Source organism: Urocampus carinirostris, chromosome 7 (genome assembly GCF_059441175.1).
Source record: "Urocampus carinirostris isolate Australia breed hairy pipefish chromosome 7, RoL_Ucar_1.0, whole genome shotgun sequence".
Classification (NCBI taxonomy): domain Eukaryota; kingdom Metazoa; phylum Chordata; class Actinopteri; order Syngnathiformes; family Syngnathidae; genus Urocampus; species Urocampus carinirostris.
This window is the reverse complement of record NC_142355.1, coordinates 738,144-762,198: the sequence shown is the minus strand read 5'-3', so window position 1 is coordinate 762,198 and position 24,055 is coordinate 738,144. Positions and strand designations below refer to the sequence as shown.

Sequence of the window (24,055 nt, the reverse complement as noted above, 5' to 3'; positions counted from 1 at the left end):
GGTGTCCAGGTAGGGTTTCGTCTTAAAACTAGGCCATTAAAGCATTTTTGGGGTGTCCAAGTAGGGTTTCAATTTAGGGATTTGTCTTAAAACTGGGCTATCAAAGGCATTCTTAGGGTGTCCAAATGGGGTTTCAAAGTATATTTTTGCTTTTAACTAGTGTTTTGTAGGGTTTCAAAGTAAGGTTTCAAATTTGGGTTTTGAATTCAAACTAGGGTTGTAAATCCTTTTGAAAGTTTCTGGCTTAAATATAGGGGTTTAAATGGTTTTTATGGGTTCTGAATATGGTGTCCAAGTAGGGTTTCAATTTAGGGTTTCGTCTTAAAATTAGGCTATTAGAGCGTTTTTAGGGTGTCCAAGTAGGGTTTCAAAGTATAGTTTCCTCTTTAAACTAGGGTTTTGAAGTGTTTTGTAGGGTTTCAAGTTCAAATTAGGGTTGTAAATACTTTTGAGGGTTTCTGGCTTAAATATAGGGGTTTAAATGCTTTTTATGGGTTCTAAATATGGTGTCCAAGTAGATTTCGTCTTAAAACTTGGCTATTCGAGTGTTTTGGGGTGTCCAAATAGAGTTTCAAAGTATATTTTTGCCTTTAAACTAGGGTTTTGCCTTGAACTTGGGGTTTTGAAGCCTTTGTAGGCTTTTGAAAAAGGGATACCAAGTATTGAGCCTGATACTAGTGTTTGAAAGCCTTTTTTTTTTAGGTTTTTTGGGGGGCTCCGTATTGGGGTTTTGAATTAAATTTAGGGTGTCCAAAGACTTCATGATTTCAGAGTAAAAAGAACAGTAAGATGTCGTAAATAAATGTTTGTCATAGATAACAACATGCCAGGGAGCGCCTTTATCAGGCGAGCGAACAGCAAGGTGGAGTAAATGGAAGCGTCCTTTCGACTAAAAGCTTCTTTTATTTTGTCCGACGTGATTGGGCAAAGACAATCTGTACAAGAAGTTGACAAAAAAGTGACAAAAAAAGACATTTGCTTCGTCTCACACGTGATCCCCATTGGGTGGTCCCTTTGCCGCTTTCCATTCCTTACCTTAAAATCCAACACTTTTCTCTCAATACATAAGCACGATTCGGCCATTTTCTTTTTCCGAGCGCGACTCGAAATACGTTTTTCTCCTCACGGATGCCAAGATCATTCGTGATAAAATCCAGAAATTTCACACGTATTTCCTTTGGGTCGTGGAAAAGGATCCAAAATACGTTGCCTCAAACAAAAAAAACAATTGTTTTTAAATACAAATTAAAATGGAATAAATAGATTTGAATTGATTTGCTTCAGAGGCGACATTCCGCGTCAAATTTCCATCGACTCGCTAACTGCCACTGACGACGATGCATGTCCAGAGCAGTTTTTGGGGGGAATTGGATTATTCTACACAAAAGGCGGAATCACACTCCAGGACTCTGCCATAGATGAATACTTAAGGGGAGTTGCTTGCCCACGTTAAGGCACGAAATTGGCAAACTAAAACGAATAGGGAGACTCGATGTCGTTCGATAACACTGAACCGATACTTCAAAAATACTGCTTCTGCCGTTTTGGATGTTTTTGCCAAGAGTCCCGACCGCCGTGTAAAAATAATGCTGACATTTTTGCGGAGATAAAGCTTTTCGTACCTTCGAGAATGAGTTGAAGGTTAAACGGGAAGCGATGAGAAAAATTCGGCAAATACTGAAGCAGTTTGGTCGGGGTTTTTTTTTTCTTTCTCAGAAAAGGGGCGGGGCTACCGACTTAACACTTTACGTTTTCTAGAGCGTTCCGGAAGCGTCGGTTGGGATTTCCCGGTCGACGTTTAAAGCGAAACGCCTACGAGTGGAGGTGAAGGTCGGCGCGCGTTTTGGCAAAGGAAAAAGCGAGCAGGCACTTGAAGGTCCAGCGTCCAAAAAGTAGTCCACAGGACTAAGGATCCGGATTTGATCCCGGACGTTTTCAAGTTTTTCGGTTGTTCCAGGCGTGCTCGGCGTCCGGGATGGGGGCGGTGGGGGGGGATCGGGGGTCCGGCACGGGGGGTTTGTCGGGGTGGAAAGCTCTGGCGTAGTGGTCTTGGGGCGGCCCCGGCCGGTGATCCGCCGTCCTCCGGAAGTCCTGCGGGGGGCCCTCGCGGTGGTATGAGGGCCGGAAGTCGTTGGGGCGCCTTCGTTTGGGGTCCTGGTGCCTGCGAGACAAGACGGAGGGCAAACCGTGGTTCAAATGCTACGGTGGAGCCCTCTTGTGGCACATACAATACACTTTCATTTAAATAGGACTAAGTGACAACATTCTCCAAAAAATGTATTTTTGGGGTTTATATTACGATATCAATCAAAATGATGGATAGAGAGGCCTTTATTGGATTGGATGGCGAAAAGCAGATTGCTGGGAATTAAAAATGAGGATCCGGACAATTTCTCATGAAAAGAATTCAAACGGTTGTAAAAATTGGTGTTTTTTGGGTCGCTGTATTTGTTGTCATTTTTCTTGTGCTTTTTGGGTCTTGTTTTTGTCACCTTTTGGTATTTCTGGTCTTTTTGGTCCTGTTTTGGGGTCATTTTCTGGGTCATTTATTTGCCTATTTTTTGGAGGGCCATTTTTTGGTCATTTCTAATTTTGGGGTCGTTTTATTGCGTCGTTTTCTTTCGTTTTATATGTCTTTTGTTTGGTTGTGTATTGGGTTGTCATTTTTGGTGTCATTCCATTTTGGTCTTTGGTTTTGTTTTTTTTTGTTGGTTTTTTTTGAATACGTTTTTTTTTCATTTGTCAGTTTTGAGGTTTTTGGTCCTTTTTTTGCCTTTCGTTTTTTTGTCATTTTTTTATGTCTTTTTAGGGTCATTTTAGTCAGGGTTTTTTCACAATTTCAAGTTGCTTTCTGCTTTTTGGTCATGTTTTTTCATTATTTTGGTTGATTTTTTGTTGTCGTTCTTGTCCGATTTTTTCTTTTGTCAGGCTTTTGGTGTTTTGTGGTTGTTTTGGGGGGTTGTTTTGACATGTTTTGTGGTAGTTTCCTGTCATATTTATGTCTTTTGTATTGTTTTTTTGTTCTATTTTTGTCCTATTTGTCATTTCTGTATAGTTTTTCTTGACATTTTTTAAAGGATTCAGCCTTTGTTTTGTTCACTGGGTCATTTTGATGGCTCATTTGAATTATTATTTTTTTTTGATGGTATTTATAATCAAAGACTTGCGTATTGGTTTGGTCGGTTTTGGTACGTTCCTTTGTCTATTCTCAGGTGGTTTTTATTAGTTTTGCCATCAGATTCCTGTCAATCGAGGTGCCATTTTTATTTGGGGTTAGGTCGTTTATTTATCTTATGCGCCTCTTTGTATTGTTTTTTTATTTTATTTGGTCAATTATTTTTGGTCTTTTTTCTTTTACTGCGTCATTATTTTGGTCTTTTTTTTTTTCGTTTCGAGGTGTTTTTTTTTGTTTTTTTTTGCGAATGGATGAAACGGTCGCACGGACAAGGAGGGGGCGGCGGCGCGTACCTGTCGTAGTAGGGCCGGTGCGGCCGTCGGTCGCGCTCGTAGCGCTCGTAGGGGCGCTTGTTGTCGCGGTAAGCGGGCGGTCCGCGATAGGGCGCGTCGGGGTGGGCGTGGCGCTCGCCGTAGTGCTCCTTGTAGCGGTGGCCGTCGTACGGGTGCTGGCCCCGCTCCCCCTGTTGCCATGACGACGCCTTGTATTTGCGATCGCGCTGCCAATCCCCTCGCTCTGTCGAGCCAAGACAATTTTTATCGGATCGAGTACAATTGCAATCAAAATAATTATTATAAAAACTCAATAAATCTAAAATCAAATAAATAAATTACAATACATTAAATTTATAAATGCGATTGCGAGTCAATAAACGGCAAAAAAATAAATACAAGTAAAACATGACATTAAATAAAATTACAAATACATTTTATAACATTTTACAAAATAGCTGAATGAAATACATGTCATGTTCACATCTAAAATCAAATCAAATACAATAAAATAGAAATTCACTTAAATAAAATTTCAAGTAAATAAATGTTGTGAAATTTGAAAATTAAGGTAAATACATGAATACAAAATCATATTACAAAAATCATAAACAATATTTTATATAACATTACAAAGTCTATAATTAAATAAATACAAATCAAGTACAATATAATTTAAATTAAAATTTTTAAAAAAGTGAAATAAATCTTAAAAAAGATAAAAAATTGAACTAAATAAATTTAATGAAACAAAATGAAACAAAATTAAATAATATATGCAATAAAGGTGAACTTGAATAAAAATTAAATGAATTACAATTTAAATTCAATAAAATATATATATATATATTTTTTTTTTTCTTATTAAATACAATTGCTTACATGGCAAAATTAAATACAAATCTAATAAATTACAATAAGATCAATGAAAATGAAATAATGATGAAGTAATAAAATTATGATTTAAAATAATAAAATTACAAATAAATACATTTAAGAAAACTAGATACCTTACTTAAAGACCTCTAACAAAAAAATAAAATACAATAAAAACATAAATTCAAATACAAATACAATTAAGTTAATAAAATTACAAAAAATCAGTTGAATGAATTTCAAAAAATAAATGATGAATTCATAAATTAAAAAGAAATAAAATCCTCATTACAAAATGTAATAAGAAAAAATAAATACAAATAATTCTAAAATGAAATAAGTCAAGTCGGTTATATTGAAATTGAAAGTAAAATGATATACTTATCAAACGAATATCAATAATACAGAAAATAGAATTCATGAGAATGGAATCGTTACCGTCGTTGGGGAAATGTCGCTTGGGGGCGGCGTTGTAGTCCCTCTGATGGGCGTGGGGCAGACCCGAGGAGGGGGCCGAGTGGGAGGAAGCCGACTGCGACGGCGCCGGATCGCAACTTTTCCCCTTCCCGGCCTCGTCTTTCTTCTTGTGCTCCTTCTGCGAGCCACGCAAAGCCTTTTTTAAAAGCGAGAAAAGCAAAGGAGAGACGCCGCCTCGAGAGCGCTCACTCGCCTCGTCCTCGTGCGAGCGTTTCTTTTGCGCCATCTTGTACAGCTTGTGCAACTTGTGGGCGCCGAACTCCGTGAACTTGGACACGAAAATCCAAAGGTTCCTGTCGGAAACCGGAGCCGTCAAACCTCCTGGCTTTTCCTCGCGTGGTTTCTCTGCGCCTAGACACTTCTTTCGCGGATGACGATGACGGCGGTATGAAAACATGTGGGCCTTTTCCTCATTCGTCCGATTTCAGCAGAATATATCAAGTCAGCGAGACGCGAATTCTAGTCGATAGGCTTGACAGAGAGCGGCTAGTCAGGACTGGTGTAGTTTTACCAATTAAGATAACTTTACCATCCGTTGGAACATGAGAGCGGCCACATGGGGGCGCCTCCAAAGCGCTGTCAAACATGAAAACAAACATTGTTTGGCATAGCAGTTTATGTTAGGCCAGATTGGACCAAAAAAAAATAATGTATTTGTTTATGCCATCTCTGATTGACACACATACGCAGACTTTATGAATTCTCAACATTATCAGCGGCTCGATTCCGGTCCGCAGTGTGCGGAGCTTTCGCTTGAGTGGCTCTGGCCGCAGTCGGTGACACAATCAGAAGGCGTGGGGTGGGTAGCGTGGAGCCAAAAGAAAAAGGAATAGGAGCGGGAGTCTCGGTTGCATCTGAGCCTAAATAACTTTGTTTTAAATATATTTCATTGTCGAATTAATAAAAATACCGATAACCACCCGGCCCAAACATCGGTCGACTTCTAGCGCGCTAACAGATATATTTCACTGAAATTCTTAGAAAAGGAAATGTGAAAACTGATGAAAGGTTCCCAAAGTTTTTCATACCACGGCATGGCACGGAAACGAATTTGGAGTTTTCTCACCGCCGCCATGTTTTGACGTGCTCGGGGTCGCTGTAGGCTTTCAGGCACTCGGCGATGCGGTCTCCGATCTTGAGCAGGCAGGTCCTGGTGTGCTGGAGCTGGTCCTGGTCCGACAAGCCCTCGTCCGGTTTGTCCAACTGCTTCAGGGCCTTCTTCACCGGCCTCATGCGCTCCTTGCACTGGACCCCGTGAAAGACATCGGATACAACGGACTTACGGTGCCTTTTGCGCCTTAAAAAGAAGGTGGAGAGACGCCACGACCGACTACTACTACTCCTCTTTTTGGAGAAGAATACCGCTGAATGATCGCGAGACTAAAAGTGACTAATTATCCTGGTTTCTCCCGTGCCTCGCACCCATTACCAAGAAGATTTAGTCCTGCCGTTTTAGCAATTTAGCAAGCTGTCTAAGCTATCTAGCTTTTTACATTTTGGGTAAAAAAAAATTTGGGGGCTAGTGTTGGGTCTAAAACGACCAAATAAAGTGTGGGAGAGCTAAAAACTGTAGAAGAAAATGCACCAGGCAAAGACGAAAGTATTTTAGCCAGTTGCAACCGGGGAGATGAGATCTTTCCATACTCTCTCGCTGAAATATTGATCTCAATTTCAGTCATTCCCCCTCTGCTTCTGCGTTTTGTTGAGATCACACGACATGGAAAAGTACTGGTATGTTGAGACAAAGACCACCCCCCTGGAAACGTAAACAAAGACAGGAAGACTAAGAGACGCCAAAATGGAATATCAAACTGATTAGAAATACACACCTTGAGTAAATACGTTTAAGCCTACTTTACAGCTAGTTATCAAGCTAAAGTTTGGCCTTTCTAACTAGCTATCTAACTTTGTTTATAGCGTTCTATCCAGGTATTTAGATAGCCGTTTACTCTTTTAAGGTACGTTTTAGCTATTTAGCAAGCCAGAAAGTGATGTCAAACTGTGTGACCTTTGCGCTCATTCGTTCCAAAAAGTAGCTCTCGGCTTAAAAAAGGTTGTATGAATACAACTCACAACGCTGAAAGTCTCCTGGTCCAGTTCGTCGTCCTCCTTCCCTTCGATGGGAACAGGGTCAGCGCCTGCCGTGATGTGAACCGGGCCTTGGCTTTTCTTCCCTTTGGCTCCTTTCGGCTACAAGAGCAATGTTTCCCCAAAATCAAACACAAGCTGAATATTAGCCAAAGAAGTTTCAATCTCGTAAAGTTGACCTTGTCTTTTCTGGCCTTGTTGGGTTTTTTGTTTTTCTCGGCCTCCTTGTCCTTCTTGGGGGTTCCCGTCTTTTCTTTATTCTCCTTGTTGTCCTTCTTCTTCTGTCGTTTTTTACTGGGAGATTTCTCGGCACCTTCTTCCTGCTCCGGAGGAAAACATTTTATAAGCCATCGAATGTAAAATTACTGGGGGGAATGGAAACTGGTATATTATGATGCAAACGTCTGATGGAGTTAGGACAGGAATCACAAAAAGCTAAATTAAATTCGATGATGTCAAATGAAATACAAAAAATATAATCATAAAATTAATCAAATTAAAAAATAAAGAAATGAAATAAAACAAAAATTAAATAACCTTAAAATTAAAGAAAAAAACAATAATACATTTATTTTTGCTCAAATCAAATTTGTGGAAAAAAAAAATATATGTATATATACATACATATACAGTGGAACCTCGGTTTTCGAACGCCTCTCAGTTCGAACAAATCGGTGTCCGACCAATAATTTGGAGAAATTCTTGCTTCGCTGTTAGGTCAAAAAATCAGAGTTCGAACGCCGGCAATGCGCGAGTGCGTACGCTAGGGTGCGATGCTGAGCCGCGTACGGGTGTAAATCGCTCTTTTCGTGACCAATTGTTATCGCGTGTGGACGTGCTACCCTTTGCTTTCGCTTTTAATATAGGTGTAGGCAGTGTTTTAGCCCCTAATTATGCCTCAAGAAAGTCAGTGCAAGCAGCAAAGTTGCTACAGGTGAAAAAAGAAAAGTAGTGCGTACAACTATTGCATTTAAGAAAGAAATCATAGCAAAATATGAAGGTGTGCGAGTGTCTGATCTTGCTAGGGAATACCCCACCGTCCACCTGCGCCTTCTGGTGACCACCACAAAGGTAAGAAATCCTATGCATAATTCTTTTCTTTATCCTTTTTTTTTAATTTTTACACATTCATGTTAGCGTAATCTTTCGTACGGAAGATTCCGATCACGCGGACGTACAATTAGCCTGGGTTAGCTTTATGTTTTCGTTAAACATTCAAGGTAAACATTCAGGGTGTCGGAAGGGATTAAAACGATTTACATTATTTTTAATGGGAAAAATGATTTCTGTGATCGAACAAATCGGTTTTCGAACAGGGTTTTGGAACGGATTATGGTCGAGAACCCAGGTTCCACTGTGTATATGTAAATATATATATATATATATATATATATATATATATATATATATATATATATATATATACATATATATAATTTAGAGAATGTGATTGCAAAGGTCTTGTGGAGTTGAGTGAGAAATCGCTCTCAGGGGAAATGAAGTCAAATCAATTGATTAAATTGAAAGTCAATCAACATTCAAAAACAGAATATAATTGAAAATAATACAACTAAAACCTAAAAATAATAAATACAATATAACAAAATTAATATAAATCGGATTTAATGACATAAAATCAAAATTGAATTAAAAAAAATAAATCTATTAAAATGACAGAAAATTAGCAAGCAAGAGAATATGCTTGCAAAAGTGTGCACACCCTCCCAATGATACTGGCCGAGCCCGATTCTAATTAGTACACGTTTGCCGTTTTTCGGGTTCCTGACCTTGAGCTCTCCCTCTTCGGAAGGAATATCGGATAAGCGCGGCGAAGACGCCTCGTTGCCCTGCTGGTCCTTCGCCGCCTTCTCCTTCTTCACGCGAGGTTTCCTTTTCCTCACTTTCACCTGACGAACGACAAAACCGGGTGAGTTGCCGCAAAACCCGCAGCAAGCGCAGAAAATTCTTTTCCCCCCTGAGTTTCTCAAGAAACCGCGTTCTGGTGCGTAGACTTTATTTACGGCCAAAAAGTTTACGCCGCGAAACGTGGAAATCACCTAAAAGTCACGTCCGGTGAAATGAAATGACCGGTCGGAAGCACCTGGATGGCAAATTGTTACCTTTTTTTTAAAACCAATGCAAATCTCCCGCATCAAATCAAAACATGGAGATTGAAAACCTCCACAAATTCAATTGAATGGGATTTAGATTATTGGATTCCACTTGGTCACAAATGATGAAATGGCACGACACCAAATTAAATCAACAGGAAAAGAAAAAAACCTACAGTACGGGACGTCTCATTGGCCTCGTAACTGATTCTTTTTCCTTGATTCTGAAGGATTTTATACATTTTACTATAATGGATTTTATAGGATTCAATACAAGTTACATTTATCGAGTGCAATGATAACAGAACTCTGACGAAGGACGTTGGGGATTGTTTTGATAAATGCTCTGTGTTGTTTTGAGTTTCTCCAGACATCGAGGCGAGGGGGGGGTCCCCACATGGGGGGCTTTCCTGGCAAGCCCATGGGACGAGCCAGCACACCAGCTTGCAGAAAAAAACGCGGGTCAAGAAAAAAAGGCAGAAGATCGAGAGAGGAGGCTTGACGGACACTCGAGCGACACTAATTCGGCCATATATTCGATGGAGTTCACTTAGCTAAATTGTTTAAGAAATGAAATCTGCCCCCGTGTGGAAATGCCGGTCTCTTGTCCATCTTTTCCTATCAAGAAACGAGCGTGCATTGTTAGGAGAATGTCAGTTGTGTTTGTTTAATGGAGTCAGATAACTCATTCGAACAATTTGGTAAACGATACATTTTAATATCAAATTTCTAACAATTCCAATCCCATTTCAGAAATTATATGGGAAAATTCCTATTTCTCTCAGGTTTTGCACATTGAATCTATCTATCTATCTATCTATCTACCTTGGTCATATCCCTCAAGAGGGATGACCGACAGCAAGACAAACACATACAATAACAAAGAAAATAAAATGAAAAAAGTAGCAAAAAAACGCACACAAAGATTTTTGGACCATGCCCAACCCAATTGCCCAAACACCTAAACAAGTTAGTCGCCTCGGCACCTAAGTTGGTCATGCTTTCGTCGCTCCAGATGAAAAGGGACGCGAGAAAGCGTCCGTGCCACTCGTTTGCAAATTGAATAGTTGTTAGAATTTAAGGACAACTAAACTTTCTATCCTACGGTTATGGGTTTTAACGCACAAAAATGCGTTTATTCAAGGAATCAACTCCTTACCCAGAAGAATTCTCGTGCCAGCGTGGATGCAGAGCTGGAGCTAAGGCTAAGCGGCGTTATAAGTCTTCGGTACTGTCCGTAATCATGGTACCAAATAAGAGAGACGAACTGGCTGTGCTGGTGAAAAACATCAAGGCGTACATGGAGTGCAGTTTGCAGTGTTTTACAGAAACCTGGCTCACGTCTAGCATCCCCGACGCTAACGTGGTGCTACCCGGCTTCAGCACTGTTGGGGCAGACAGACACATGAAAGCCTGCGGGAAGCGGAGAGGAGGCTGACTCGCTATCTACGTGAACACGAGGCGGTGTAACCCTGGGCACAGATTTCCATCTGCTGCAGGGACGTTGAACTTTTGAAATAGCGTGTGACGTCGTCCACTCCGCTATTGCTAAACTACAACACAGCACCCCAAGGCCATCCTGTTAATCTGTTAATAAACAACAAAAGGATACTGCTGGAAGTGTGAATTTCCCAAAGGGGATGAATCAAGTATCTTTCTATCTATCTAAGGCTGTCATTTTTCTTTTCAGGTGATTTGTTTTGTGATGTTTGTTGCAACACGACTGAAACGGATCGAATGGAGGAAAAAGATCAACATAAAGCGTTCACCTCATCGCCGGTTTTGGACACGTCGGCGCCGTCCTGTTCCTTCTTCATCAACTTGAGGAGATACTCGGCTCTGGCCTGGAGTTGCTTGCCTTGGGGCTTTTTGCCGGGATCGTCGGGCAGGATCTAAAAACCGCAACGAAACGTTCAATATCATTCGGGTGGGTTTTATTCGTCTTCCCGGGAACGCGCCTTATCGGCCAGCTTGAAGTCCGGATCGGTCTTGATCAAATCCCAGTTTCCGAAGCCGTGCTCGTAAATTCCCAGCAGGAGCCGAGCGTCGTCCTCCGCGTCCCAGTCCACGTCGAAGTGGGCCAACTTCACCCGGCACGAGAGCTTGAACCTGTCCGGGAGCAGAGTCCGTGCGGTCAATCCGACCCACTTCGCCACTTTCTCGATTTCGTTGTCAGGGTTCCTTCAACGTGGCCAAACTCAAGCACTTTTCAAGCACTTTCGAGGCCCAAATTTTCCAGTACCTCCAAAGGAAGAAGTCCTTGACTTTGATGACTAAAATAAAGTCGCTATCTTGCTGCTAGCACATATTTTGAGATGTTTCTATTTATGATCTATTTGTGTCAATGGGCTGCCATTATCTGACATGAATTGCATTTCATTGTTTTACATATTTAGCGATTTGGTGTTGTTGTTGGCCTTTAATCTGTTCACCGTGTAAAAAGCTAATATTGTCTTTTTCTAGATCTTTAAACAGTCTCATTATTTATTTTGTGTGTTTTGACTCATGACTAATGTTTTTTTAAATATTTGATTATTATTGATAATATATCATTAATACAACAAGAAATCTGAAGAGCCTTCCGGGAGCCGGAAGAGCTGGGTTTCTAAATTGAGCTGTCCTCTTTGGCGCGATCAGTAGGGGGCAATGACGCTACACAAGACAACGCCATAATGAGAATCCATCAAAGCAGGCGTGTCGGGTGTCATTTTCACAGACTTTTATTTTTTTTTTAAATTAATTTATTGCATGCGCTCTAGAGTAGAACTGCAAAGAAAACTGGCATTGGCAACAATCTCAAGCATTTTCAAGCACTTGAAATAAAATGCAATCCTTTTTCTGGCCTTGAAAACACTAAAGCGATTTTTTAAAAGATTTCAAGCACCCGTAAGAACCCGCATTATAGACTCACGTGTTCCTCTGGGCCGGATCGACGGGCACGGCCTTGTACAAGGGTTCGAATTCCTCCTGGTGCTGGATGATGGACTTGGCGTTGACCTGCACTCCGGAGATCTTGATGTTGATTCCTCGACGTTTTCCGGGTCCTTTGGCTGCACGCGGACACATTTTAGCCGAAAGGAAATTTCTCTGCGCGTCAAACGTCCTGACTTTCAGTAGAGCCAGGACAGTACGGCGACATTTTTCCCACCATACCACATTAAAAACAAATTATTTTTCACGTCCAAAACCGTATCAAATTCAAACTTTATGGTGTCCATGCATACGACAAGTTAAAATGCCATCTAAAAATGCCCTCTGAAATGCTGGTCTGCTTTTGGTTTGTGTCAAGGCATCATGAAAACGCTGATATGCTAGTGGCTGAACTCCCTCCCACAATGCTTCTCCCTCTTCGTTTAGTTAAAGAAAAAAATTCAGTTACAACTTATAATGACGCTAAAAGTCGAAGCAAAAACTTGATAACCGTGGACAAAAAGCTCATCAAGAAGAAGGCACATGAATGGCTACCTTTGCTTAGTTTTATCGCCGTAGCCAATCGACAATCGGGACTATAACTAAAAATAAGGATGTTGTTAAAGCAATTTTAAACCTTAACCCCTTAGCGTTCCTCTCATATTGGCCAAAGAGTCTTGTTCAAGACGCACCCAAAGTCACTTGAATGCTCTTCTCTTCTCTGTTTGGAGAATATGGATGCTTTTGGTCTCTTTTCAAAGGGAACACTCTCAACACACAAGGTTTCTATCCTTGCCTGATTATTCTTTTTAAAGCAATCTCCTGCAGATTGTAGCATGTCCATCTTAGTTGGAAAACAGGTGAGGCAATAGTTTAAAGTCTTACCTGGCACCTTGTCAAATTTAATCACAATCTACAAAACCTTTGTATTCAACACCTTTTTATACCAGTTTACAAGACTAAGACCTTTGCAAATGTGTATTTTATTTGGCCAATTTTTTTAGACATTTTAAAAGAGTTGTAAATGTTTGACTTCCCTTTCCAGAAGTCAATCAACTTGCACTTTCCTGACTATTTGGCATTTGGAGCTTATCGCCATAAGTTCCAAGTCAATTTCACTTTGCAATCCCCACCTTTGAAGGGATTCATTGGTGTTACCGTACCTTCGACCGGGTTTTCCTTCTGGTTTTCCTCGTGCTCCTGTATGGCGGCCACGCAGCTGCTGTGGATGAGCTCGCCCAGCCTCTTCAGGTCGGCGATGGACTTGTCCACCAGCTCAGAGTCTCGGGCGATGGCTTCCAACCTGGAGGCATCCGAATGGATTTGGGTCAAAGCTTCGTGACGTTGATATCATGTACATATTCAAATTGTTGAATGAAAAAGGAAAGCAGTTCAACTGACCTGTCCAATGGAGCCCCGAATTTCCTGTAAGCCTTAATGAACCTGTTTTGGGGCAAGAACATGATTGTTTATCAATTATTGAATGGTAGAATATTCTACAATTAAGTCTGTTAAAAGGTTCTGCATTCTGAGACACCTTGGTGGAACTGTTTCAATCTAGGCTACTTTTTCTTTGTTTTTGTGTATGTTTTTGTCTTGCTGTCGGTCACCCCTCTCGAGGGATATGACCAGGGTAGATAGATAAGATTTGTTATTGCAGCATCCATTTTGGCCTGGTCATCCTGGAAGGGGGATGACCTCACGTGCGGTCCTTTCTCAAGGTTTCTTCATTTTTCTCATGTTGAGGTTTTTGAGTTTTTCCTTGCCCTCGTGTAGGTTTTAGATCAGGGAACGATGTCATGTTAGTCTGTGGTTTGCAATAATCTGTGGTCTGTGCAGCCCTTTGAGACTCTTTGTGATTAAGGGCCAAACAAGTAAACATGACTTGACTTGAGACAATACGAGAAAAAAATAGAAATATAACATTTCAATTTTTTGTGAATGTTTAATTTGAAACGCCGAACTTTTTGTTGTGTAAAAATTACTTTAAGTTTGTCAGGGTTTGCATACCATTTTCAAGACCAAACTCAAGCACTTTCAAGGCCAAATTTTCATTTTTTTCCACTAGCTTCAAAATGAAGAAATCCAGCGCCGATCCAAAGAAGGTTTTTTTCGTTGCTGACTAAACTAAAATTGCTATCTTGCTGATAGCACATACTTTGTGCTATTTTGTTCCTATCCATGATCTTTTTGTGTGCTTCAACAATACACGTGCAACTTCAATATGTCATACTTGTGTACAAACACAGAAAGGGCTCTCTCTATAAATGTTGGGTCATAATTGAGTTTAATACCAGAGACATAAAAAGAAAGTTTTGTTCTATAAAAAATGAAAAATGAGCCACATTTGGACTTTAGTGATATCGATTGCTCCAAAGAAGGATGCGTTCAATCTTTCAATCGACTACTGATCTTTTGCTTTTTGTTTTACTTATTTTAATGTATATTTTTTTGCGTGTTTTTCAAAGGATCTGTGTATTGGTGAAAATAAAATTGTAGATCATTACTTTTTTTTGCATTTTCTCATTTTTAATAGCATTGAAGAGTTCATTGTTTTGCATTTTCGGGGATTTTTTAAGTTTCGACTTTAAATTTGTGCAGTATGTAAAAAAATTGTTTTGTATTTTATAACATATTTGTAGATCTCTGAATATTTGAATAGATATTTTAAGTGTATTCGGGGATCCCTGCAAAACATATGAGATCACTAACTACAAAAAAAATTTCGTGCATAGTGTTTTATTATTACTAATAACATATCACTTAAAAAACAAGAATAAAAAAGAAAAATATGAGGAGCTGTTTTCTCTACGAGCCGAGCTAAAAGCCGCTTCCCGAAAAAGAAGACTGGTCCGATAAACTCGTCTTCTGGATACAACAGCTAGGGGCAGGAACGCTTCCCATGACAACTCGATAAAGAGGACTTGTGCCACCATCTAAGTCATTTTTACCAACTTTTTTTTCTCCTATTCATTTAAAAGTGTGGTCTATTGAGTCTATTTTTTTTCAAGCACTTCCCCCAAAATCCAAACATTTTCCTGACCATGAATACACAACATTAAAATTCAAGCATTTTCAAGGATTTCAAGCACCCGTACCAACCCAGGGGTTTTTTACTCAAACAAACCAAAGTTGCGGCTGGCTCACTCCACAGTGCTCCAAATCAGATTCGAGATTTCCCAAAAGGTTTTTCTTTTGGATTAGGAGAAACGTGACCTGCGGATCTCGGCGTCGTTGAAACCCTCCACGTTGTTCTTGCGGGCGCGAGGCCGGCCTCTCTTTTTGGGCTTTTTGTCTTCGTCGCTGTCGTCCGTTTCGCTGTCGGAACCTGAGGAGCCCCGTTTCAGCTTAGAACCCGCGTCGCTGTCGCTCTCGTTGGCCGCAGTCTGCAAAAAAAAAAAAGGGGAAGAAAACAGGTTTTCCAGCAGTTGGAATCGATCGGAGTTTTCGGAGTCGTCGGGAGCTGACCCGCTTGTTGGAGCTCCTGCTCCGCGGCAGCATGAAGAGATCCATCTCCCGCTGCTTTTCCTCCTCCTCGATTTTGCGCCGCTGATCTTCAGGGATGATGTCGTCCCATTCCCGAGAAGGTTTCTCCTCATCAAGGTCGGGAGCGCTCTCCTCCATGCTGGAAAAATTGGCCACCTGCAAAATCGGCCCCGATAGAAACTGTTACAAATCTAATCTTTGGGGGGGAAAAGTTCTAAAGACCTCTGTGCATGATTTATGTTCAAAACATGAGGCTTGCATGTGTTCCAATACATCCAGTATGATGCCCGATATAACTGATTTTGTGAAAGCTACCATTTCTTCTATTGCTAACACAAGAAAACAGCGATATTTATATAAGTATTTTGCTTTTATTTGTATTCAGCCAGTATAAACATGATATATACAAGAAATCATTCGACACGCGGACTCTCAATAATGATAATATATTAGATGTAAAATAATAGAGTAATAGAGATATTGTAGTGTATATACAAGGTAATTATATAGAATAGTTTAAAAAGAAAGAATATGTAAATAACAAGACTAGAGTAGAATAGGTCGGAGGAACGCCGTTGGCATAATAACACTATACGTAATAACCTAATCATTTCTCGTTGAACATGCGAATAGCAGAAGGGTAAAAACTCTTTGAGACGTGTAGTGTAGTCTTGCTCACAATTGAGCGAAGACGGCGACCTGACGGCAGGTCATCAAAGTACCTGCGAGCAGGGTGACTGGGATCGTCCATACTTTTTAGTGTCCGTTTTCTCGTTCGTTCGATGTAGATACTATGCAGGGACGGGAGGCCGGTACCTATTATTTCCTCTGCCGTCCTCACTACTGATTTCATCTTTGACAATTCTTTCTAATTGACGCGACCAAACCAAACTGTGATTGACCTTGTTAAAACGGATTCAACGATAGCACGATAAAAATTGACGAGAATGAATTGACGGACTCCGAAGGATTTGAGTTGACGAAGGAAGTAGAGCCTTTGTCTGGCTGACTTTAGAATATCAATAACTTTGACAGGCCATGTGAAATCAGCTGACAAGTAAGTAACTAGGAACTTGAATGAATGGACCAGTTCGACCTCGCTACCATGAATTGACAGTGGCACATACAGGGGAGGCTTAGTACGGAAATCTATAATCATCTCCTTAGTTTTACCTACATTCAATAACAGATTACTCTCATGACATGAGATTTGACATATACCCTCTATTTTAATCAGACAATTTTATATCCATTAGATGAGATAGGCTTGTTTACATAGACACGGATACAGTAAGTGCAAAATGGCCACCTCATCTCACGAGGCAATTTTGTTTTGGTGCATAGATAAATTGTAGACTTAGCTTCACAAGTCATTTGCTAATATTTATACGTATCCATTCCCTGCTATATGACAATTTCATTTTGCAAGAAAAAAAAGACAGATTTCATGATGTATCCCGGGGCTTTACTATATGTTGTGAACCTGTAGGCACCTTAAATTGAGACAGGAGTTCATCTGTGGCACTTTGACCCAGGTCACTTTCTCTCGTTTCGGCCAATCGCAGGATCTCGTCGATGTCCATTTCCTGCAAGGAAAGATCACACTCTCGTTTGATTTAAAGAAAAAACAAATGAGAAGTAGCTTCTATTGCATGATGATAAGAAGCTACCTGAGGTTCAGACTCTTCTCCTTCTGCCTCTTTAAAAAGTTCCTCCGCACCAAACTTTAGGATGGCGGTGAGCTCTTCTTTGTTGAACGGGTTGGCACTGGAAAACCAACCAAAAGGTGAGAAATCCTAGCGACGACCTTCAATGTCCTTGAGAAAACGTACTTGGTGTTGCTGGAGTTGCTGTCCAGCACTGTTCGACCGGTGGTGTCCATTCGTTGGATGACCAGGTGGTCCAAAACCATCTTCTTCTTGGCCCTCTCGATGATGTCCTCCTCCACCGTGCCCTTGGTGACCAATCGATAGATATTCACCTGGAAAAATGAAAAGAGCGTTATAGAAAAAAAGAACCGCTTCGTCTGAAACCTAGCTTCTCAAATGAGTGACAAGCGAATAGATTAGGTGCCCCGCTTCTTACCCCAAGTAGCAAAGTGACGCATCTAGTGATATTCGTGGTGAAGGATTTCATACATTTGACAGTAAAGGATTTTATACGATTGAATACAAGTTACTTTATTGAGTGCAATGATGATTTTCACAGTGTAGGCTATAGTTCAATGACAAGTCACGCCGTTTCAAATGCAGAATATTTCGACTAGGGGATTTTGATAACAGGACTCTGATGGAGGACGGCAGGCGATGTTTTGAGAACAAGGCCCCGATGACGTAGAAACGCTCGGTGTTGTTATGAGTTTTCCAGTCATCGCGACGCCCAGGGGGGGCTTCCTTGGCACGCCCATGGGAGGAGTCGAGACGCCATCTTGCGGGGAGACGTGGGCCGCAAGGAAAAAAGGCTGGAGGACTTCAGAGAGACTTCCCAGAGACTTCGGCGACACTAATTCGGCCATTTTCGATGGAGTACACTTAGTTAAATTGCTAATGAAATTAAATCTGCCCCCGTGTGAAAATGTTGGCTATTCTTGTTCATCTTTTCCATCAAAAAACAAGCGCGCATTGTTGGGTGAATGTAGGTTGTGTTTGGTTAATGGAGTCAGATAACTATTTCGAAAAATTTGGTAAACGATACATTTTAATATTTAATTCCCAACAGTGGGAATTGTTTCCTTATCCCTAGTGAAAAGATTACAGTGTTTACCATACAATAAGAAGATTCTGGTGGGCCTTCAGGGTTTTAATTGTTCCCGCTATAGTCTCATAAACTTGAATTATTTAGATATAATCATATTTTAAATGTATATGAATGTGAAGTTAATTAAAATTACTTTTAGATTTTTGATTAAATAAATGATGGCAAACGCCATTAATGTGTATTTGCCCCCAAAACAATTTCTTGTGGCTTATAATAGGAAAAACACGGTATGCCTCTTGTTAACCTCATGCGACGAAGCGTGCACTTAGGTGTTCGTCCCGCACCGCTTCACTGTGATTAGACGGCTGGGTAGAGTGTGACATTGACAAACATCGTATTTTCTCCAAGTGAAACATTTTTAAACTCTCAGCGATTGGGAAAAAGGTTTAGCGCTAAGTGTTCTGTGCAGAAAACCTGCACAGAGCCTGTGTAATTATGATTCAATAGTTTACAATGGCACACATTCATCATAGATCTAGGTTCTTATTTTGTCTCTGAAAATGCACCGGATTAATGTATTTGAATTCAAAGTGTATAAAATGTTCTCTAGAGGAGCATGCCTCATTATGGTCTTACTAAATAATTCGATAGAAAACACAGAATAATTGCTTTTACTGAAAACAATTTCAATTATCACCCTAAAGTTTTAGGGTTTTGTGCTAGTCGAACTGCTCCATACATTCAAGTTTCTAGGTACTTACTTGTCAGCTGACCTCACATGGGCTGTCAATGCTATTGATATTCTAAAGTCAGCCAGACAAAGGCTCTACTTCCTCCGTCAACTCAAACCATTCAGAGTCCGTCAATTCATTCTAGTCAATTTCTATCGTGCTATCATTGAATCGGTTTTAACTAGATCAATCACAGTTTGATTTGGTCGCGTCAATTAGAAAGAATTGTCAAAGATGGAATCAGTAGTGAGGACGGCAGAGGAAATAATAGGTACTGGCCTCTCGTCCCTGCAAAGTATCTACATCGATCGAACGAGAAAACGGACACTAAAAATGATAGACGATCCCAGTCACCCTGCTCGCAGGTACCTTGATGACCTGCCGTCAGGTCGCCATGTTCGCTCCATTAGGAGCAAGATTACACGTCTTAAAGAGAGTTTTTACCCTTCCGCTATTCGCATGTTCAACGAGAAATGATTAGGTTATTATGTATAGTGTTATTATGCCACCAACAATCCTCCGACCTATTCTACTCTGGTTTTGTTATTTACATATTCTTTCTTTTTAAACTCTTCTATATAATTACCTTGTGTATACACTACAATATTTTATTACTCTATTCTTTTACATCTATTATATTATCATGATTGAGAGTTTGCGTGTCAAATGATTTATACTGGCTGAATATAAATAAATTAGAATTACAATTACTGTTCATTTTGTTGTAATGAGTCATGACAACGGTGAAGAGATTAGGTTCTAAATTCATATTTATTAAATGTAATGAAAGGCAATTTATAAATTCTTTTATTGTGAAAGTTTTCCTTTCGCTCCCCGCTCGCATCATCGATTTGATTGTTGACGTCATCGACGGTTTCCGACAAGGTGAAACTTTTTGTACCTGCTTCTTCTGTCCGATGCGGTGAGCTCTGGCTTGCGCCTGCAGGTCATTTTGCGGGTTCCAGTCCGAGTCGAAGATGACGACGGTGTCGGCCGAGGCCAAGTTGATCCCCAGGCCTCCGGCTCTCGTGGACAAGAGAAAACAGAAGTCCTGGAAGACAAACGAACCCGTGAAAACGAGGGACGGATTCTCAGAAATTAAAAAAAATTGAAAAAGTGAAATGGGAAATCCTTATTTTCACCTCGGAGCCTTCTGCGTTGAAGTGGTCCAGCGCTTGTTTTCGGATTTCTCCCTTGATGGAGCCGTCCAGTCGCTGCAAAAAGCACCATCTGGTTATTCAATGTCAAAATGAAAAACCTTCTCATCACCATCTAATAAGGACAGATCCCAGCTCCCTGCTGGAGCCGCTTGCATAAAATAAAAACAAGACGGCGATATAAATAACTGCATGAACTCTCCGCCTGTGCCACAACGCTGATATTTGAGCCGTGTCAACGTTAACACGTTTGTCAACATGAGCGCAGGTAAGGACACATTTGGAAGATTTGGAAAATACACACAATTCGATTTCAATTTTGCCATTTATCAAAAACAACAATGTGCAAATTCTTTCAGTTGATTTCATTTGTTTCATCAAAAAACACATTTGAAGCAATGCCAATCCTACAGGCGCTTCGAAATGAAATGTATTATTATTATTTAATTTGTGGAAGCCAGAGCTCCAAGTAAACAAGACAAAGCAAAACAAAGGTTCAGATCCTACCTCTCAGATAGGACTTAATGTGTTAAATATGGTGAAATAACAGCTGTGTTCCGCAGGGTCCAGTACTTGGCCCCCTTTTTTTTCAGCATTGACATGCTTCCATGAGGTGATATTATTCGCAAGTATGATATCAGTTTCCATTACTACGCAGATGACACTCGACTATATCTTCCGATGGAGGAATCTGCCACACTAAACTGTGGAAATTTGGAGGCCTGCCTCACTGAGATAAAAGACTGGATGTCACTCAACTTCTTGCGCCTTAACCCTGAAAAGACCAAAATGCTAGTTATTGGTCCTTCTAACTGCCCTGACTTGTTCTCAAAAACGGCTCTGAACATTGACAAATGTAATATTACCCAGAGTGACTGAGTTACAAAATTAAGGTGTCATATTTGACCCCGATCTGTCCTTTCAAACACACGTGAAAAATATTACTAGAACCGCTTTCTTTTCTTCGCAACATTGCTAAAATTCGTCCTATGCTTTCTCAGTCGGCTGCGGAGATTATAATTCGCGCGTTTGTTACTTCCCGTCTCGATGACTGTAATGCACTACTCTCCGGTCTCCCGAAGTCCAACATCAAGAGCCTTCAGCCAGTACAAAATGCTGCAGCCAGGCTTTTAACTAAGACACATTACATGACCCTGATTTGAGCTAACCTGCATTGGCTCCCTGTTAGCTTAAGATGTGATTTCAAGGTTCTGTTGGTATTATACAAAATCAAGCATGGACTTGTTCCCTCATATCTTTCAGATTGAATTTCCCCCTATGTTCCGGTCCGGAGCCTTTGCTCTGAAAACGCTGGTCTACTCGTGATCCCAAGAGCCAAGAAGAAATCTGACAGTGTTTTCCATTGGGGGCCATGGTGCTATGGAATGATCTTCCTCCTGAGATTCGATCTGCAACCTCAGTGGAAATGTTTCAATCTAAGCTTAAAACACACTTCTACTCTGTAGCATATGAATAACCTACATTTTATGTTGACAATATCTGTGTATTGTTTGCCTTCATATAGGTTTCAGATCAGGGGATGGTGTCATAATAGTCTGTGGTTTGCAATAGTCTTTGATCTGTGTAGCCCTTAGAGACTCTTTGTGATTAAGGGCCTAACAAATAAACATGACTTGACTTGATAAAGCAGCATTTAGCTGTTAAGCTGCAAATTAAAACTTGCTTTTACTTGCCTATTTAGTAGCTTCTCCTGCTAGCTAACCTCTCTATTGGCTCTTTTCAGTCACTCTGGGTGTATCCAGTTTTCTTAGTCCCATCGTTGACTGCAAGAAAACCTGCATGTAGGCTTCCCAATTTTGCCCAGATAATCCTCAGGCTTCCGTTAATTTCAAGCTAGAACTTCGGTTGGTGGTGAATTTTTACACACTGTCACCTTAAAGAAACGTTACTTTTTCTGTGTTGTTGGTTGAGGTCCCCCAATTTAAGGATGGGTTAGTATGATAGGTCTTTCATTTCAGCTCAGAGAATCCTCATGAAAAGATGAAAAATCAAATCCAATTTTCCGTTATTCCTCTAACTCAACAAACTCAAGTGGGAGCTACCAACACAAATATGCTTGCCTCAATCATCATAATGCTTTGAAATAAATAAAGAAGAAATACAAAATAATATTTTTAGAAATGAACGGGGCAATGACATCAGAGCAAATGAATATGCTGTGCCTACTGAATGTTCGTACACTTTCATGGTCCTAATTCAAGCACTTTAAAGGGCAATTCTTCAAATTTTCCAGTACCTTCAAAGGAAGACATCCAGCGCCGATCAAAAGAATGTTTTTTTTTGTTGACTTTGATGACTAAAGTCACCATCTCTCTGCTACCATATACTTTATGCTTTTTTTAGCTGTTCCCATCTATGATTTTTTTTGTGTCAATGGGCTTCTATAAACTGACAAGAATTCTGCCATTCTGCTTCAACAATATTTATAGTGTTTTCCAGATGATCTGTGTCTAAATTGGTTAAGATAGAATTTCAAATCTTTTTTTATCATTTTATCATTTATTTATAGAACTGAAGAGTTAATACTTTCAATACTTTCATTTTGCATTGTCGGGCTTTAAATCTGTTCAGAGTGTAAAAAGCTTAAATTGCTTTGCATTTTAAGATTTTGTTTTGTAGATCTTTTATTATTTAAATCAATATTTCAGGTGTTTTTCAGGGATCCCCTCCAAAACATATAAAATTACTAGTTAATTTAGAATATGGTGCGTTATATTTTATTGTTAATTATTATTATTAATTTATTATAAAAATATATCATTTTAAAAAATCAAAAATCTTAGGAACCGTTTGGGAGCCAAAAGTGCTCGCTTTTCTCGCTGAGCCAAGCTAAAGGAGCCAATTTGCGGATCCGGTTTTCTAAATAGAGCTGTCCTCTTGGATGGAAGCAGTAGGGGACGTAGTCGCTTCACAGGACAACGCCATAATGACAAGCCACCAGAGCAGGTGTGTGAGCGTCATTTTTATGCAAAAAATCTTAAATTAGTGCGTATTGTAGAGAGCAACAATATTGAAACATTTTTAAGCATTTCACCCGAAATTCAAGCATTTTCCTGACCTCGAAAACACAAATTTAAAATGATATCATTTCAGGCACCAGTACGAACCCTGTTTATGTTTCTCAGTAGGATGAAGACAAAAAGAGGAATTTTCCTACCTGGAAGGGGTAACGTTTCTTGGCCAGGTATTCGGCCAGGATATCCAACATCCGGACCATCTGCGAGAAGATCAGCACCCTGTTTCCTCGCTCCCTGAACCGGGTGAGCAGCTTGTCCAGGAGCACCAGCTTACCGCTGCCTCGCACCAGAGCCTAAGACACAGCGCGAGTTCACATCCGAGCACACTGTTGCTTTCTAGCGCCACCCGCTTGCCCGAAAAAGGCACCTGCAGGTAATCCTGTTGCGACTCGGCCTCGCCCTCCTCCGGTTGCTTGATGAGGAAGCCGTGGTTGCAGCACTTTTTGAGCTCCATGACGATATTGAGGAAGCCCGAGGAGCTGCCTCGGTTGCCTTTGGAAAGAGCTTTGTAGTTCCGAGTGAGGATCCACCTGTCAATGGATAACATTGAATGGCATTCTCGCTCTACAAAGAGGATAAAAAAAAGTCCTACTTGTAAAATTGCTTTTGCTGGGCGCTCATGTCCACGCGGAGAATCTGCTCCACTTTTGCAGGAAGTGATTTTTCCACGTCTTTCTTGACTCGTCTGAGCAGAAAAGGCTCCAGGACTTTGTGAAGACTCTGGTAGCCGTTCTCTCGGCCTTTGCCGTGGTCGTCTTCGAAATCTTCCCACGAGTCGAACCTGCGTTTCGAGATAGGGATGCAACTTCAAAAATTCGGGGCTGAAACCTAAAATCTCAAACGCTTAGCCCAAATCCAAAAATAAAACCTGGGGGGGGGAGTCAAATGCATCCAAAGGATAAAGTAGAAAAAGTAAGAGAACGGTAAGAAAAAGCACAAGTAAGATAATGAGTAAGAAATAAAAACTAGCTTAAGAGCCATTAGCCGATGCACCCGTGCGCACCTCATGGGAAAAATAAATGGACAAGAAAAACCGA

At 40.5% G+C, this 24,055-nt stretch overlaps 1 protein-coding gene across 2 annotated transcripts in view; it reads right to left on the bottom strand.

Annotated features, from left to right (window-relative positions):
* Positions 1–883: 883 nt before the first annotated feature.
* chd2 (chromodomain helicase DNA binding protein 2) overlaps positions 884–24,055 on the bottom strand; it is a 43,639-nt gene continuing 20,467 nt past the window's right edge. For both annotated transcript variants that reach the window (XM_088339477.1, XM_088339478.1), the window contains 23 exons: positions 23,611–23,799; positions 23,386–23,548; positions 23,159–23,311; positions 19,966–20,037; positions 19,725–19,874; positions 17,228–17,376; positions 17,066–17,162; positions 16,889–16,981; positions 15,378–15,551; positions 15,126–15,295; positions 13,311–13,352; positions 13,073–13,212; positions 11,911–12,049; positions 10,958–11,108; positions 10,769–10,891; positions 8,676–8,795; positions 7,068–7,208; positions 6,874–6,990; positions 5,867–6,045; positions 4,994–5,093; positions 4,762–4,918; positions 3,469–3,691; positions 884–2,161 (listed from right to left, as the gene is read on the bottom strand). In XM_088339477.1, the coding sequence (XP_088195603.1) occupies positions 1,936–2,161; positions 3,469–3,691; positions 4,762–4,918; positions 4,994–5,093; positions 5,867–6,045; positions 6,874–6,990; positions 7,068–7,208; positions 8,676–8,795; positions 10,769–10,891; positions 10,958–11,108; positions 11,911–12,049; positions 13,073–13,212; positions 13,311–13,352; positions 15,126–15,295; positions 15,378–15,551; positions 16,889–16,981; positions 17,066–17,162; positions 17,228–17,376; positions 19,725–19,874; positions 19,966–20,037; positions 23,159–23,311; positions 23,386–23,548; positions 23,611–23,799 (3,268 nt within the window). In that variant the 3' untranslated portion in view covers positions 884–1,935. The remainder of the gene's footprint in view (positions 2,162–3,468; positions 3,692–4,761; positions 4,919–4,993; positions 5,094–5,866; positions 6,046–6,873; positions 6,991–7,067; positions 7,209–8,675; positions 8,796–10,768; positions 10,892–10,957; positions 11,109–11,910; positions 12,050–13,072; positions 13,213–13,310; positions 13,353–15,125; positions 15,296–15,377; positions 15,552–16,888; positions 16,982–17,065; positions 17,163–17,227; positions 17,377–19,724; positions 19,875–19,965; positions 20,038–23,158; positions 23,312–23,385; positions 23,549–23,610; positions 23,800–24,055) is intronic.